The sequence below is a fragment of the Symphalangus syndactylus genome, chromosome 5, assembly GCF_028878055.3.
Source record: "Symphalangus syndactylus isolate Jambi chromosome 5, NHGRI_mSymSyn1-v2.1_pri, whole genome shotgun sequence".
Classification (NCBI taxonomy): domain Eukaryota; kingdom Metazoa; phylum Chordata; class Mammalia; order Primates; family Hylobatidae; genus Symphalangus; species Symphalangus syndactylus.
This window is the reverse complement of record NC_072427.2, coordinates 122,727,494-122,743,144: the sequence shown is the minus strand read 5'-3', so window position 1 is coordinate 122,743,144 and position 15,651 is coordinate 122,727,494. Positions and strand designations below refer to the sequence as shown.

The 15,651-nt window shown below is 38.3% G+C and overlaps 1 protein-coding gene across 9 annotated transcripts in view; it reads right to left on the bottom strand.

The window, feature by feature from the left end:
• ATP8B4 (ATPase phospholipid transporting 8B4 (putative)) overlaps positions 1-15,651 on the bottom strand; it is a 319,170-nt gene that overhangs the window by 165,818 nt on the left and 137,701 nt on the right. For all 9 annotated transcript variants that reach the window (XM_055279071.2, XM_055279077.2, XM_055279072.2 and 6 more), the window contains one exon: positions 714-786. In XM_055279071.2, coding sequence (XP_055135046.2) covers positions 714-786 — 73 coding nt within the window. The remainder of the gene's footprint in view (positions 1-713; positions 787-15,651) is intronic.

Sequence of the window (15,651 nt, the reverse complement as noted above, 5' to 3'; positions counted from 1 at the left end):
GAAATTCCATATGTAATCTAATATATATTTGACATAAACAATACAATAACTTGAATTTTTTAATCTCTGATCTCAATAACTTTTGTTACCTTAAATTTAATTTGAACTATAGGTAGGTTGCATATATTTTAGTGATTAGACTAATCCCTTGAATTTTATTAAGGAAATTATAACATAGGCCATTTGAGTATATAAATTATAGTATATTTGATAAAGTAAAATCTCATTAATAACGTTATTAGTTCAGCACAATCAATACACATTTTCTAATTTTTAAGGAAGAAACATCTATTCTCTTTCTCTGGCTTATTTTTTAAAAATATACTGTAAATTAACAGTACTAATCAGGATATTAACAGTACTAATCACAAAATATGTGAGAGCAGACTTTTTAAAGTACTCAGGAGCATTTTAAAAACTCTTATTTACATCAAATATTGGCTAATTTAAAATCTTTTGTTCCTATTAATTTAAAAGATCTCTAGGGAAATAGACAAGGTGATACTCATTCAACCTTATGTGAGTTGCCATATTATTGAAACTAATAAATCAACGTCTTTTAAAATATTTTATAATTGAGACTTTTTACTAATACATACTGATGATAATTATTCTGGATTAGTAAGGATTTACTAAATTTGCAATTGTAAATACTTTCATATATATGCTACTTTAATCTGAGATAAATTATTTAAACAATATTGAATACTCACAGCAACAAATTGGTTATTTTCTAATTTAATGATGTCTCCCACTTTGACATTCATCCATTTTTCATTCTGTAGTCTAAAAACGAAAACAAAATTAATTTTCTTCAAGAATGAAGAATCGAAAGTATAACCAAGGGAATGTATTCACAATGTTGCATCATATAACAGAGGAAGCAGACAAGACTTTCCTAGTATGTTAAATTCAAAATGGTCTTACATTAACATGGGAACAAAGGCCCAGAGAGGTTAAGTGATTGGTCAAAGATACCCAGTGAGTTAGTGGTATTCCTGGGCTAGACTCAAATGCTAAACTCTTGGCTGAGCACTCTTTCCACCACCAATGGTGCCAGCTTTATGCAGCAGCTATGAAATCTCAATAAATTTTAGTCACTGACATTCTTTTCAAACTCTTGATTAATAAATACAGAAATATCATCACCATTGCCTCAGAAGTCTATTTAACTGGAGGCAAGAAAGCAAAGGAGACAGTGGCAAGGTAGAGCAATAGCTAAAATGCAAGTAAAAGGAAAAATACGTTAAACTCTAGAAAGGACAAGAACAACAAAGCATGATAAAAGAAGCCTTGGAAGACTGAATGAGAAGGACTACCTACAAACAAGCACTGAGGATGAAGGACAGGCTTGGTGGTATTCTAACAGCACAGCAGCTCAGAATAGATAACAACACAGTCAATCTACTGCACTGCTTTCTGTGCAGGTCATGTATATGATGGAGCCCCAAGACCACCCTCCACCCAGTTCAAAGGGGTTTATTATGAAAAGCTGTTGTGTCCATTGAATTTGGCCCCTGATGACAAGTTAGTCCGGGCTGCCCAAAACCAGACAGGCCCTCTGGATACAGACCACCTGGGCCAGTATACCATGATGCTAATCATTCCTTCTGAAATTTCCTGAAATGTAAACCAGCTTTGTTTTCCAACTTGGAAGTTTTCATCACATTTCTTTCTCAGAGATTCCCTTCTAAGAGAAAAGGTTGGGATGAGTAGGGCAGGTTTGCCCAACAAGTTGAGGTGAACAGGTTAATTTCATTGTACTTTAAAAAAAATAACCTAATTTACTTGTTTTATAGGCTGGAAAATAGTTTTAAATATTTATTCAACTGTGAAATATGCCTCACACTATCAACTCCGCTGGATCATTTGGCTTAAACACTCAAAGAATTTTTCTTTAATACAGATCCAAGTACATGTTGTTCTGGAAATTTTTCAATTGCAGTATTTTCATCTCTAGCCAGAATTCAATCATTTTTCCAATGCTACACTTTTCTGAACTTTATCTAGTTTGACAACAATAGAAGAACCTAGGAAAGTTTGAAGAACTTTATCCTTACAGGTATGAATTATGTGCTGGTTAATTTCTCCTAGAGACACCTCCTCTGGCACCTTAGTGACCCTTCTCAGCAAACAGCATCTTAGAAAAAATGGGCATGAGTGGACGGAGAAGACTATTGTGTCATTTTTGGAAACTGCACTGCTACCAAATTGCCTTGAAGTCTCTACTGAAAGTGCACCTGCCTCAGGAAGAAGTCAAGATGATATTGTGTTTTATTTCCAAACTCTTATTCTTTCAACTTGTATAGCACAAGCTCTAGGAAGGATTATACAAGAAACAATAGGCAGTAGTCCTGGATGTTGACGCCAAGCCTAGCACAATCCAAACTACTTCATCAATAACCTTTACAATGGACAATTGGACACAGTTTTCAGATTTGTGGACAGAACCCTAACAAGAAGAAAGCACAGCCCTCACAAAGTAAGATCATGAGAGGAAATTGTCTTATGATTGGACAAAGTTATCAGAAACTGAGCAAAGAGTAAGAAAAAGAAGTACAAAATAGGTTATTTTAAAGAGAAGAAAGTAACACTCTACAAATGTAACTAGAGTTTACAGAAAAAGAGCCTGGAGATATTGGTAAACCATAGGCTGTGTGAGATGCCGTGCTTAACCTCTGATTTGAATATATCCCTGTAGAACAATTAGTATGTACAATACAATCAGAGGAGTTTTTACATTATCCCCTATTCTGTCTTATCAAATATTAATATATATAACTGCACTTAACTAGGAACTCAGAGATACATTTAATGAGCACTAAGGGTCATAGCAACAGAAGTACCCAAACTTGCTGAATAAGCATAAACTGATAAAGACCTGTAAACAAATTTAAATAATCCATATTTTGAATCCAATCATTTTTCTTGTCCTACCTACACCCACCACCACTGACAATAATACATAAAAAATATCCCAGCAGAACTGGAGGGGCAGACAAAATGATTTGCTTTAAAACTCATCTTCAAAATATTTCTAGACTTCTAAAATTTTAGCTTGTATGGTGATTGGGTTTTGTCGCCAACTTGAAACATGAAAGCAGACGCTCCCTGGCTCTACATGTGTGATGCAGCTGTTCTCAGGGTTCATGTTTAAAGCAATCTTACACCACAGCTCTTCTAGAGGGACATAGGATGGCCTTTTGGGCTGTGAAGGTGACACTGGATCCACAGACTCAGCACCTTCAAACTTTGCTTTTGCCATTGTCAAAAGGTAAAAGCTCCTGTAGGTGAATTGCAGTATATGAATATTCTGAAAAGAAAGGGGAAGTTATAAGATTTTAAAATGTGGCTCAATTTTCAGCATCATATAATTATTTCAGAGTATAAAACTCTGACATAATCTAGTTAATGCTTCTTAGAATCCGTTTTTTTAAATACATATAGGATAATAAGATAGTCTTTACCTTAGCAAACTCACAAGCCAATTGCTAAATAAGCCAAAATCCAAGTAAAAAATTCATAAAATTTAAATTCCACAGGCACTATAAAACATATGGAGTTTAACTGCCACAGAACAGCAACTAGATTTGAAGAAAATTTTTAAAAAATATGCCAGTATATATCTACTCTCAGAACTCTGAGTTCTAAGAAAAGGAGGTAAGAGATAGCAACTGCAACTAATAATTTTTGATAAACTGGTCTGAACCTGCTTCTTCCTGATGAGGCATAGCATACTAAGAGCTGCTAGACTTCGCTGAAAATCTCCTTGAGAAAATGCAAGTCTGAGAGTGAGGTAGCACCTATCATGCTCCATGTCACTAGACTATTGCTTTCAGAAGCTGATAATCAAGTGTTGACCTTAAGCAACACTTTTGGAAGCAATATTGCAAGTGCATTGCTAAAGCTTAAGAAACAAAAGAGGGGATTTTCAATGGGTTCATCGAGGTCATCCTTTCCATGTTCTAATGCTCCTGATTTCCCACCAGCAACACGGATTCCTGAAAAGGGGATTTCCTCACAAGCTGCAGAAGTGTTGGGGTACTAGAGAGAGTAGATAATAAAGGTCAATATAATTGACCTCCCCTAATTAATCAATCAATCCACTTAACACTGAGCTTGGTTTCTTCTTTAATCTCAAGCACATGTCGGCCTTATAACACTCAAAAGTATTCCCTTGCTCATACACTTTTTTTTGTTCACCACTCCATCCTGAGGACTTAGAATAATGCCTAGTTCACAGCAGGCACTCAGTTAAGTATGCAGTGAATGAATGATAAATTAAGGAGTATAGAATCATTATTTCCAAAAACATTTGTTGAATGACAGCATTTGCCTGAATGTCTAATAAGAATTACAGCATTCCATGTTTATTTAGTGCTTACTGCATTCCAGGGACTGTACTGATCCCTTCATGTATAGGGCGCCAAATAAAATAAATAACACCTCATTAAATTTGAATTTCAGATAAACAACAAATTATTTTTAGTATATATTCCACGAAATATTTGGGACACATTGATACAAAAACATTATTATTGCTTATCTGAAATCCAAATTTAAATAGTCTTATATTTTAATTTGCTACATCTGGCAACACTATTCATGTATCTTATCTCATTTAATCCTCACAACAACCCTAGAGACAGGTATTGTTTTGACTTCCATTTTACAGAATAGGACACTGAGGTTCATACAAATTGAGATCTTTGCCTTATTTTGCAGTATTTATCAAAAGTTTAAATGACCACACACTTTGAAAACTGATCCTACAGGTACTCAAATATGAATGTACCAGGATATTTATTGCAGCATTATTTGTAACAGTAATTGATTAGAAGCCACGAAAATGTCCATCAATAGGAATTAGATAGATGTACAATGAAACACTTATTTAATCATGATTCATTCACTCCATATAATTGACCTCCCCTAGTTAACCAATCAATCCACTTAACACTGAGGTTGGTTTCTTCTTTAATCTCAAGCAGTGCAGCCACTGAAAAGGATAAGGTAGGTCTATATGTGCTAATATGAAATATGCTGTAAGTTACATTCTTAGGAAATGTAAAAAGAAGTAAGTATATGTAGGATATATTATACATTTTTATAGGCATAGAAAATCTCTTGAAAGATACACAAGAAATTACTGTGGTTGACAATAGAGAAAGAAAATGAAGAGGGAAATTGGGATGGAAGAGAGACTTTGTTTCCATGTTATGCTCTTTTGTAGTGTTTAAATTTTTTGGCATTACACGTATTAGTATTTTAATGGCCAACTGGAAAGAAGAATAGAAGAAGAAAGAAGTAATAGAAGAAGAAAGAAGTAATAGAAGAAAACTTGGCCAAGGTCACATGTAAGTGGCAGGTCTGGGACCAGAACCCAAGTTTGTCTGGCTACAAAGCCCATGCTCTTAATAAATCTATATTTATTGTTCCTTTTTATTTCCCAGAATAATTATGTATTACCTATATAGAAAAAGATTGGACCATAGGAGCTGAAAGGACCCAGTCATGGCAACAGTGCACACTCCTAGCATTTAAAACCAGTTGATCCAAAGACAGCCTGCAATCATGATCCCCTGACAAAGACACTCAGGGGACGGCAGCAGTTTCTGGTTCTTTTCAATCCCAGTACCATCAGAGCTGTGCTAGAGGAAAACATACAGTTGGCCCTAATCCCCTAATAACAGACTGGTGAACAGGATCTCACTACGTTGAGAATGAACATAACGCTCATGTCTTTGGAATCTATTTATTTTAAAGAATGCAGATGTTTCCCTTTTTTCTCCATTCTTCTTAGCAAAATGCTTATGCTGAGGCAAAATCACACGGGGAGGTCTCTGGTCAGCTGCTGAAGATGCTCTCTCACCAATTTTGCCAGGGAGGAGGGTGAAAATAAGAGATGATGAAAGATGCAGTGCTATAGCATGGAGAATTTAGTTTAACAATATGCTGAGAAAAAGTAATCAATCTTACAGATGCCCTGCCTAATTTATATAAATCCTATTGTGCATTATTCAGATGCAGAAATAGACACACAATTTAGCCTTCCTATTTTGAAAACAAAATGATCAACTCACTAAGTTTTACCTGAACAATAAGCCTGCTGAATGTTTTACAGGAAATGTATTCTCTTTCATCATTTTCCTAAACTGAAATCCTTGCCCAAATGAGCCTCCTAAGACTCTGTCTTCTGTAGATGCTTAGTAGGATTCTGTGAATAGATGGCTATAGATTATGAAGACACAGGAATTCAGAAGAAAATGATTTCAAAGAAAGACTATTCCATCTGTTCTACCTTATGAAAGCTAGAGGAAATACCTTAGATTGACCATGGAGAAAACAAAGCTCTTGGTCTAGGTTGGATTCCTGCGTAGTAGATTTAGAGGGAGCTTTATGTATAAGAGGTTGATTGGCAAGTTCTCTTAGGATTAACACCTGTAAGAGAGGAAAGAAGCACTGCTGGACAGATGGAACAGTTGGGCTGTTGATGTAGCCACAACGAAAGCCACAGCCAAGACCACGGAGAGCTCTGGAGCTGGAACAGGCCTTTAGAATAGGATCAAGGGGACCAGGACTTTATACCATGGCATGATTCAGTCATTGGATGCAGGATGACCCCAGAAAGGAGGAGTGTCCTTAAGGAAGACACTGTCGTCAGCCAAGGGCAATTCCCAGAGAGGGCTGCCAGCTGAAGGTTATACGTGGGCAGCAGTCCTGACAGCTGGGAAAATATGTTCTGCAGTCCTAAAGGGGGATGTGGGTGGCACAGCAAAACATCCACTACAAACGAGAGCCCGTTCCCAGCTTTGCTATTGACATCTTCAGGTATTTATAACATTCCCTTGAGGGGCAGCAGGCAGGGGAAGTCTCACTTTGTTGCCCAGACTGGTCTTGAACTCCTGGCTTCAAGTGATTTTCCCGCCTCAGCCTCCCAAAGTGCTGAGATTACAGGTGTGAACCAATATTCCTTTTTTAATTCTAAGCTTCACCTTTCTATCATTTCAATTTCAATACTATAAAGTTAACGCAGGCAAGCTGCCATGAATCTTTGTGCTTCCCCAATCCAAGTTTAAAACTTTTGGGGAAAACAAATCTGTAAAATCTTAGGTCATCTGATTCACCTCCTTTGCCAACAGTAGAATAAAGTTGGGAGACACATTTCTAGTACCTATCTGTTAAAAATATTCTACAGATAACCACCGACTACCTAACTATCCTAAGAACAATGTCTACAGGAAAAAAAGTCACTGTTCCTGAAATCTTTCTTAGATGAACATATTTTGATTTTAAAAATGTACAATCACCTTAGCCCAAGTAGATCAACTATTCTCTTCATCTAAGTGGCCACATATTATTTTGAAAAATCAGAGAATTCACTCTTACTAAGCTTAATAGTAAATAATTCTCCTCTTTTCGAAAAAAAAAAAAACAAATACCCCAAAAGAAGACAGTTTCCAATGGAGAAGAAAACCTGGATATGTTAGTTCCAAGATAAAAGGCCTATATTATATTTTTTCATTGCCTCTAGTGACAGTCTCGATCAATTTGCCTATATAGAGCCAAGTGAAGAGATAACCTAATGTCTCTTAAACCAGAAAAAATATTCGCTGCCTTACATGTCAACTAATAATACAAGCCATAGCAACACAGACAAAGCAAAAGTGTTGCTCAATGGTGTGATGTGGTTTGTTCTGGCCAGAAAACCTAACATTCTGGAAATAGCATTTCTGATTTTACAGCACAAAGTACAATTAAAGGTATCATTGGCATATCAGGAGTTTATTTACTTATTAGGTTTGCAGTAATATTGTCCCAACACTTTTTAAGAAAATTTCAAGATGTCACTTTAAAATAAGTTGTAATGTTTATCATTCCTAGTTCCTCAAAAATGGGATAGCACATAAGTCAAATTCTTTTTTTTTTTTTTTTGTTTTTGTTTTTGAGACAGAGTCTCACTCTGTCATCCAGGCTGGAGTGCAGTGGCACCATCTTGGCTCACTGCACCCTTGACCTCCTGGGTTCAAACTATTCTCGTGCCTCAGCGGCCTGAGTAGCTGGAATTACAGACATGCATCACCACACCTGGCTAATTTTTGTATTTCTAGTAGAGACAGCATTTCACCGTGTTGGCCAGGCTGGAATTGAACTCCTGGCCTCAAGTGATCTGCCCGCCTCAGCCTCCCAAAGTGCTGGGGTTACAGGCATGAGCCACCAACCTTGGCCCTAGAATTCTTAATGAGTTGATCACTGGCATATGTGGTATCATCACCCTGCATTAAGGAGTTGAAGACCACTCTTATGTGCACAAAATGACCCCTCTAATCTAGACACTATGCTGAGTGTCAGAGCTGCAAGTGGAATCAGATACAGACTGTGGTTATCAAAAAACCTGGAGACTAGTGGAAAAATATGTCTGGCTCTTAAATAACCACAACTAAACTATCTCTGTCTTCTGATACCTGGAGTATGTAGATACTGTTCCTGTCAACAGTGAAGAATACCTGCACTTCAGAATGACCTCAGTGTTAGATTGTTTGCCATATAGATGTCATCAAAAGTCCAGTGAGAAAACTGATAGACCAGAAAGATTGTCTAATAAAGGATATATTAACTTTCATTTCTCAAGATATTCCAAGCTTTGTCCCCATAAATGGTGAGCTCATCAGGAAACTATATGCCTGGACTGTATTATTCTCGTCCCTCTAGGCTTGTCTTCTCAGAATCATAACTTAACAACACGCCAGCAGATTTCAGTCAGGATTTATTTATAATCATGGGTAAAATATCTCTACTCTCTGAAGCTTCAACCATTATGTCACTTACACTTTTCTCAGGACCAGGATAAATCTTCTTCCTTACAATTACCAGAGTACTTCCTGTCACTAGACCCTCAGCTTTGCACCCTCAGCAACTTCATTATGAGGAGAAACAAAGTTCGAGTCAATGACAATCATGAATGACAAATCTTGATGGGTCATTTAAACAAAAACCAGGAAATTTTATAGTAAGACTCTGTCCTTTGAGGATGACTTTTTAGGAACAACCTTGACACTTGCAGAAGCTAAATTCTGTGAGAATGGACGGGAAATTGGAATTGAACTTTTACACCTTTAAGGAAGAGAATATTGGCCCCCTTGTTTATGAAGGAAATGATGTAGCATAGTAGAAGAGTGCATGTTGTAGAACTGGAAAACATGCACTTGAGTCGAAGCTTCAGAACCAACCAGCCTTCAGGCAAGATACTGATTGAGACTGGAATTCCCTGCTATGACCCACCAAAACCAGCTCTTATCAACCCCTCAGAATGCCTTTATTCAGAAAACTGACGTCTTTAAAATGCCATAAACCCACCTAACATTTAAACACCTGTCTTTCATGACATTTTTCACTTTCAGATGAAATAGATTCATTAAAGCATTTTGTAAACTGTAAAATAATATATACATTTAAAATACTGTGACTTTTTTTATGTATAAACAAAGCCCGTTTAATTTTTATCTGTTCTCTATATCAGGAACTACAGATCCATGGCAGGTATACTTCTATTTCTTTTTCCTCTGTCTATTACTGATATCTCTAATCAATCCCAGTTATGTTTTGTGTTCTTTCTCACCACACTTTTAAGATTTATACTCTTCCTTATGACTTTAATAGCTACTACCAGCTTACCAGAGTTGGCATAAAAGGCAAAATTGGCCATTCCTAATCTCATTGTTCTTTATTTTTATTTTTTTATTTTTTTTCTTTTTATTATTATTATACTTTAAGTTTTAGGGTACATGTGCACAACGTGCAGGTTTGTTACATATGTATACATGTGCCATGTTGATGTGCTGCACCCATTAACGCGTCATTTAGCATTAGGTATATCTCCTAATGCTGTCCCTCCCCCCTCCCCCCACCCCACAACAGTCCCCCGAGTGTGATGTTCCCCTTCCTGTCCATGTGTTCTCATTGTTCAATTCCCACCTGTGAGTGAGAACAAGCGGTGTTTGGTTTTTTGTCCTTGCAATAGTTTACTGAGAATGATGGTTTCCAGTTTCATCCATGTCCCTACAAAGGACATGAACTCATCATTTTTTATGGCTGCATAGTATTCCATGGTGTATATGTGCCACATTTTCTTAATCCAGTCTATCATTGTTGGACATTTGGGTTGGTTCCAAGTCTTTGCTACTGTGAATAGTGCCACAGTAAACATACATGTGCATGTGTCTTCATAGCAGCATGATTTATAGTCCTTTGGGTATATACCCAGTAATGGGATGGCTGGGTCAAATGGTATTTCTAGTTCTAGATCCCTGAGGAATCGCCACACTGACTTCCACAATGGTTGAACTAGTTTACAGTCCCACCAACAGTGTAAAAGTGTTCCTATTTCTCCACATCCTCTCCAGCACCTGTTGTTTCCTGACTTTTTAATGATGGCCATTCTAACTGCTGTGAGATGGTATCTCACTGTGGTTTTGATTTGCATTTCTCTGATGGCCAGTGATGATGAGCATTTTTTCATGTGTTTTTTCATTTTTGGCTGCATAAATGTCTTCTTTTGAGAAGTGTCTGTTCGTGTCCTTCATCCACTTTTTGATGGGGTTGTTTGTTTTTTTCTTGTAAATTTGTTTGTGTTCATTGTAGATTCTGGATGTTAGCCCTTTGTCAGATGAGTAGGTTGTGAAAATTTTCTCCCATTCTGTAGGTTGCCTGTTCACTCTGATGGTAGTTTCTTTTGCTGTGCAGAAGCTCTTTAGTTTAATTAGATCCCATTTGTCAATTTTGGCTTTTGTTGCCATTGCTTTTGGTGTTTCAGACATGAAGTCCTTGCCCATGCCTATGTCCTGAATGGTATTGCCTAGGTTTTCTTCTAGGGTTTTTATGGTTTTAGGTCTAACATGTAAGTCTTTAATCCATCTTGAATTAATTTTTGTATAAGGTTTAAGGAAGGGATCCAGTTTCAGCTTTCTACATATGGCTAGCCAGTTTTCCCAGCACCATTTATTAAATAGGGAATCCTTTCTCCATTTCATGTTTTTGTCGGGTTTGTCAAAGATCAGATAGTTGTAGAAACATGGCATTACTTCTGAGGGCTCTGTTCTGTTCCATTGATCTATGTCTCTGTTGTGGTACCAGTACCATGCTGTTTTGGTTACTGTAGCCTTGTAGTATAGTTTGAAGTCAGGTAGCATGATGCCTCCAGCTTTGTTCTCTTGGCTTAGGATTGACTTGGCGATGCGGGCTCTTTTTTGGTTCCATATGGACTTTAAAGTAGTTTTTTCCAATTCTGTAAAGAAAGTCATTGGTAGCTTGATGGGGATGGCATTGAATCTATAAATTACCTTGGGCAGTATGGCCATTTTCACGATATTGATTGTTCCAACCCATGAGCATGGAATGTTCTTCCATTTGTTTGTATCCTCTTATATTTCCTTGAGCAGTGGTTTGTAGTTCTCCTTGAAGAGGTCCTTCACATCCCTTGTAAGTTGGATTCCTAGGTATTTTATTCTCTCTGAAGCAATTGTGAATGGGAGTTCACTCATGATTTGGCTCTGTTTGTCTGTTATTGGTGTACAAGAATGCTTGTGATTTTTGCACACTGATTTTGTATCCTGAGACTTTGCTGAAGTTGCTAATCAGCTTGAGGAGATTTTCGGCTGAGACAATGGGGTTTTCTAGATATACAATCATGTCATCTGCAAACAGGGACAGTTTGACTTCCTCTTTTCCTAATTGAATACCCTTTATTTCCTTCTCCTGCCTGATTGCCCTGGCCAGAACTTCCAACACTATGTTGAATAGGAGTGGTGAGAGAGGGCATCCCTGTCTTGTGCCACTTTTCAAAGGGAATGCTTCCAGTTTTTGTCCATTCAGTATGATATTGGCTGTGGGTTTGTCATAGATAGCTCTTATTATTTTGAGATACGTCCCATCAATACCTAATTTACTGAGAGTTTTTAGCACGAAGGTTGTTGAATTTTGTCAAAGGCCTTTTCTGCACCTATTGAGATAATCATGTGGTTTTTGTCTTTGGTTCTGTTTATATGCTGGATTACATTTATTGATTTGCATATGTTGAACCAGCCTTGCATCCCAGGGATGAAGCCCACTTGATCATGGTGGATAAGCTTTTTGATGTGCTGCTGGATTTGGTTTGCCAGTGTTTTATTCAGGACTTTTGCATCAATGTTCTCACGGATATTGGTCTGAAATTCTCTTTTTTGGTTGTGTCTCTGCCAGGCTTTGGTATCAGGATGATGCTGGCCTCATAAAATGTGTTAGGGAGGATTCCCTCTTTTTCTATTGATTGGAATAGTTTCAGAAGGAATGGTACCAGTTCCTCCTTGTACCTCTGGTAGAATTCGGCTGTGAATCCATCAGGTCCTGGACTCTTTTTGGTTGGTAAGCTATTGATTATTGCCACAATTTCAGAGCCTGTTATTGCTCTATTCAGAGATTCAACTTCTTCCTGGTTTAGTCTTGGGAGGGTGTATTTGTCGAGGAATTTATCCATTTCTTCTAGATTTTCTAGTTTATTTGCGTAGAGGTGTTTGTAGTATTCTCTGATGGTAGATTGTATTTCTGTGGGATCAGTGATGATATCCCCTTTATCATTTTTTATTGCATCTATTTGATTCTTCTCTTTTCTTCTTTATTAGTCTTGCTAGCAGTCTATCAGTTTTGTTGATCTTTCAAAAAACCAGCTCCTGGATTCATTAATTTTTTGAAGGGTTTTTTGTGTCTCTATTTCATTCAGTTCTGCTCTGATTTTTGTTATTTCTTGCTTTCTGCTAGCTTTTGAATGTGTTTGCTCTTGCTTTTCTAGTTTTTTAAATTATGATGTTAGGGTGTCAATTTTGGATCTTTCCTGCTTTCTCTTGTGGGCATTTAGTGCTATAAATTTCCCTCTACACACTGCTTTGAATGTGTCCCAGAGATTCTGGTATGTTGTGTCTTTGTTCTCGTTGGTTTCAAAGAATATCTTTATTTCTGCCTTCATTTCGTTACGTACCCAGTAGTCATTCAGGAGCAGGTTGTTCGGTTTCCATGTAGTTGAGCGGTTTTGAGTTTCTTAATCCTGAGTTCTAGTTTGATTGCACTGTGGTCTGAGAGACTGTTATAATTTCTGTTCTTCTACATTTGCTGAGGAGAGCTTTACTTCCAACTATGTGGTCACTTTTGGAATAGGTGTGGTGTGGTGCCGAAAAAAATGTATATCCTGTTGATTTGGGGTGGAGAGTTCTGTAGATGTCTATTAGGTCCGCTTGGTGCAGAGCTGAGTTCAATTCCTGGATATCCTTGTTAACTTTCTGTCTCGTTGATCTGTCTAATGTTGACAGTGGGGTGTTAAAATCTCCCATTATTATTGTGTGGGAGTCTAAGTCTCTTTCTAGGTCACTCAGGACTTGCTTTATGAATCTGGGTGCTCCTGTATTGAATGCATATATATTTAGGATAGTTAGCTCTTCTTGTTGAATTGATCCCTTTACCATTACGTAATGGCCTTCTTTGTCTCTTTTGATCTTTGTTGGTTTAAAGTCTGTGTTATCAGAGACTAGGATTGCAACCCCTGCCTCTTTTTGTTTTCCATTTGCTTGGTAGATCTTCCTCCATCCCTTTATTTTGAGTCTATGTGTGTCTCTGCACATGAAATGGGTTTCCTGAATACAGCACACTGATGGGTCTTGACACCTTATCCAATTTGTCAGTCTGTGTCTTTTAATTGGAGCATTTAGCCCATTTACATTTAACGTTAATATTGCTCTGTGTGAATTTGATCCTGTCATTATGATGTTAGTTGGTTATTTTGCTCGTTAGTTGATACAGTTTCTTCCTAGCCTCGATGGTCTTACAATTTGGCATGTTTTTGCAGTGGCTGGTACCGGTTTTCCTTTCCATGTTTAGTGCTTCCTTCAGGAGCTCTTTTAGAGCAGGCCTGGTGGTGACAAAATCACTCGGCATTTGCTTGTCTGTAAAGTATTTTATTTCTCCTTCACTTATGAAGCTTAGTTTGGCTGGATATGAAATTCTGGGTTAAAAATTCTTTTCTTTAAGAATGTTGAATATTGGCCCCCACTCTCTTCTGGCTTGTAGAGTTTCTGCCAAGAGATCAGCTGTTAGTCTGATGGGCTTCCCTTTGTGGGTAACTCCACCTTTCTCTCTGGCTGCCCTTAACATTTTTTCCTTCATTTCAACTTTGGTGAATCTGACAATTACGTGTCTTGGAGTTGCTCTTTTTGAGGCGTATCTTTGTGGCATTCTCTGTATTTCCTGAATCTGAATGTTGGCCTGCCTTGCTAGATTGGGGAAGTTCTCCTGGATAATATCTTGCAGAGTGTTTTCCAACTTGGTTCCATTCTCCCCGTCACTTTCAGGTACACCAATCAGACGTAGGTTTGGTCTTTTCACATAGTCCCATATTTCTTGGAGGCTTTGTTCGTTTCTTTTTATTCTTTTTTCTCTAAACGTCCCTTCTCGCTTCATTTCATTCATTTCATCTTCCATCACTGATACTCTTTCTTCCAGTTGATTGCATCAGCTACTGAGGCTTCTGCAATCTTCACGGAGTTCTCGAAACTTGGCTTTCAGCTCCATCAGTTCCTTTAAGCACTTCTCTGCATTGGTTATTTTAGTTAAACATTCATCTAATATTTTTTCAAAGTTTTTAACTTCTTTGCCATTGGTTTGAATTTCCTCCTGTAGCTCAGAGTAGTTTGATCATCTGAAGCCTTCTTCTCTCAACTCGTCAAAGTCATTCTCCATCCAGCTTTGTTCTGTTGCTGGTGAGGAACTGCATTCCTTTGGAAGAGGAGAGGCACTCTGCTTTTTAGAGTTTCCAGTTTTTCTGCTCTGTTTTCTCCCCATCTTTGTAGTTTTTTCTACTTTTGGTCTTTGATGATAATGATGTACAGATGGGTTTTTGGTGTGGGTGTCCTTTCTGTTTGTTAGTTTTCCTTCTAACAGACAGGACCCTGAGCTGCAGGTCTGTTGGAGTTTGCTGGAAGTCCACTCCAGACCCTGTTTGGCTGGGTGTCAGCAGCAGTGGCTGCAAAACAGCGGATTTTCATGAACTGCAAATTCAGCTGTCTGATTGTTCCTCTGGAAGTTTTGTCTCAGAGGACTACCCGGCCAAGTCAGGTGTCAGTCTGTCCCTACTGGGGGGTGCCTCCCAGTTAGGCTGCTCGGGGGTCAGGGTCCCACTTTAGGAGGCAGTTTGCCCGTTCTCACATCTCCAGCTGCATGCTGGGAGAACCACTACTCTCTTCAAAGCTGTCCAACAGGGACATTTAAGTCTGCAGAGGTTCCTGCTGACTTTTTGTTTGTCTGTGCCCTGCCCCCAGAGGTGGAGCCTACAGAGGCAAGCAGGCCTCCTTGAGCTGTGGTGGGCTCCACCCAGTTCGAGCTTCCTGGCTGCTTTGTTTACCTAAGGAAGCATGGGCAATGGCGGGCACCCCTCCCCCAGCCTCGCTGCCACCTTGCAGTTTGATCTCAGACTGCTGTGCTAGCAATCAGCGAGACTCCGTGGGCATAGGACCCTCCGAGCCAGGTGTGGGACACAATCTCCTGGTGTGCCATTTTCCAAGCCTGTTGGAGAAGCACAGTATTAGGGTGAGAGTGACCCGATTTTCCAGGTGCCGTCTGTCACCTCTTTCT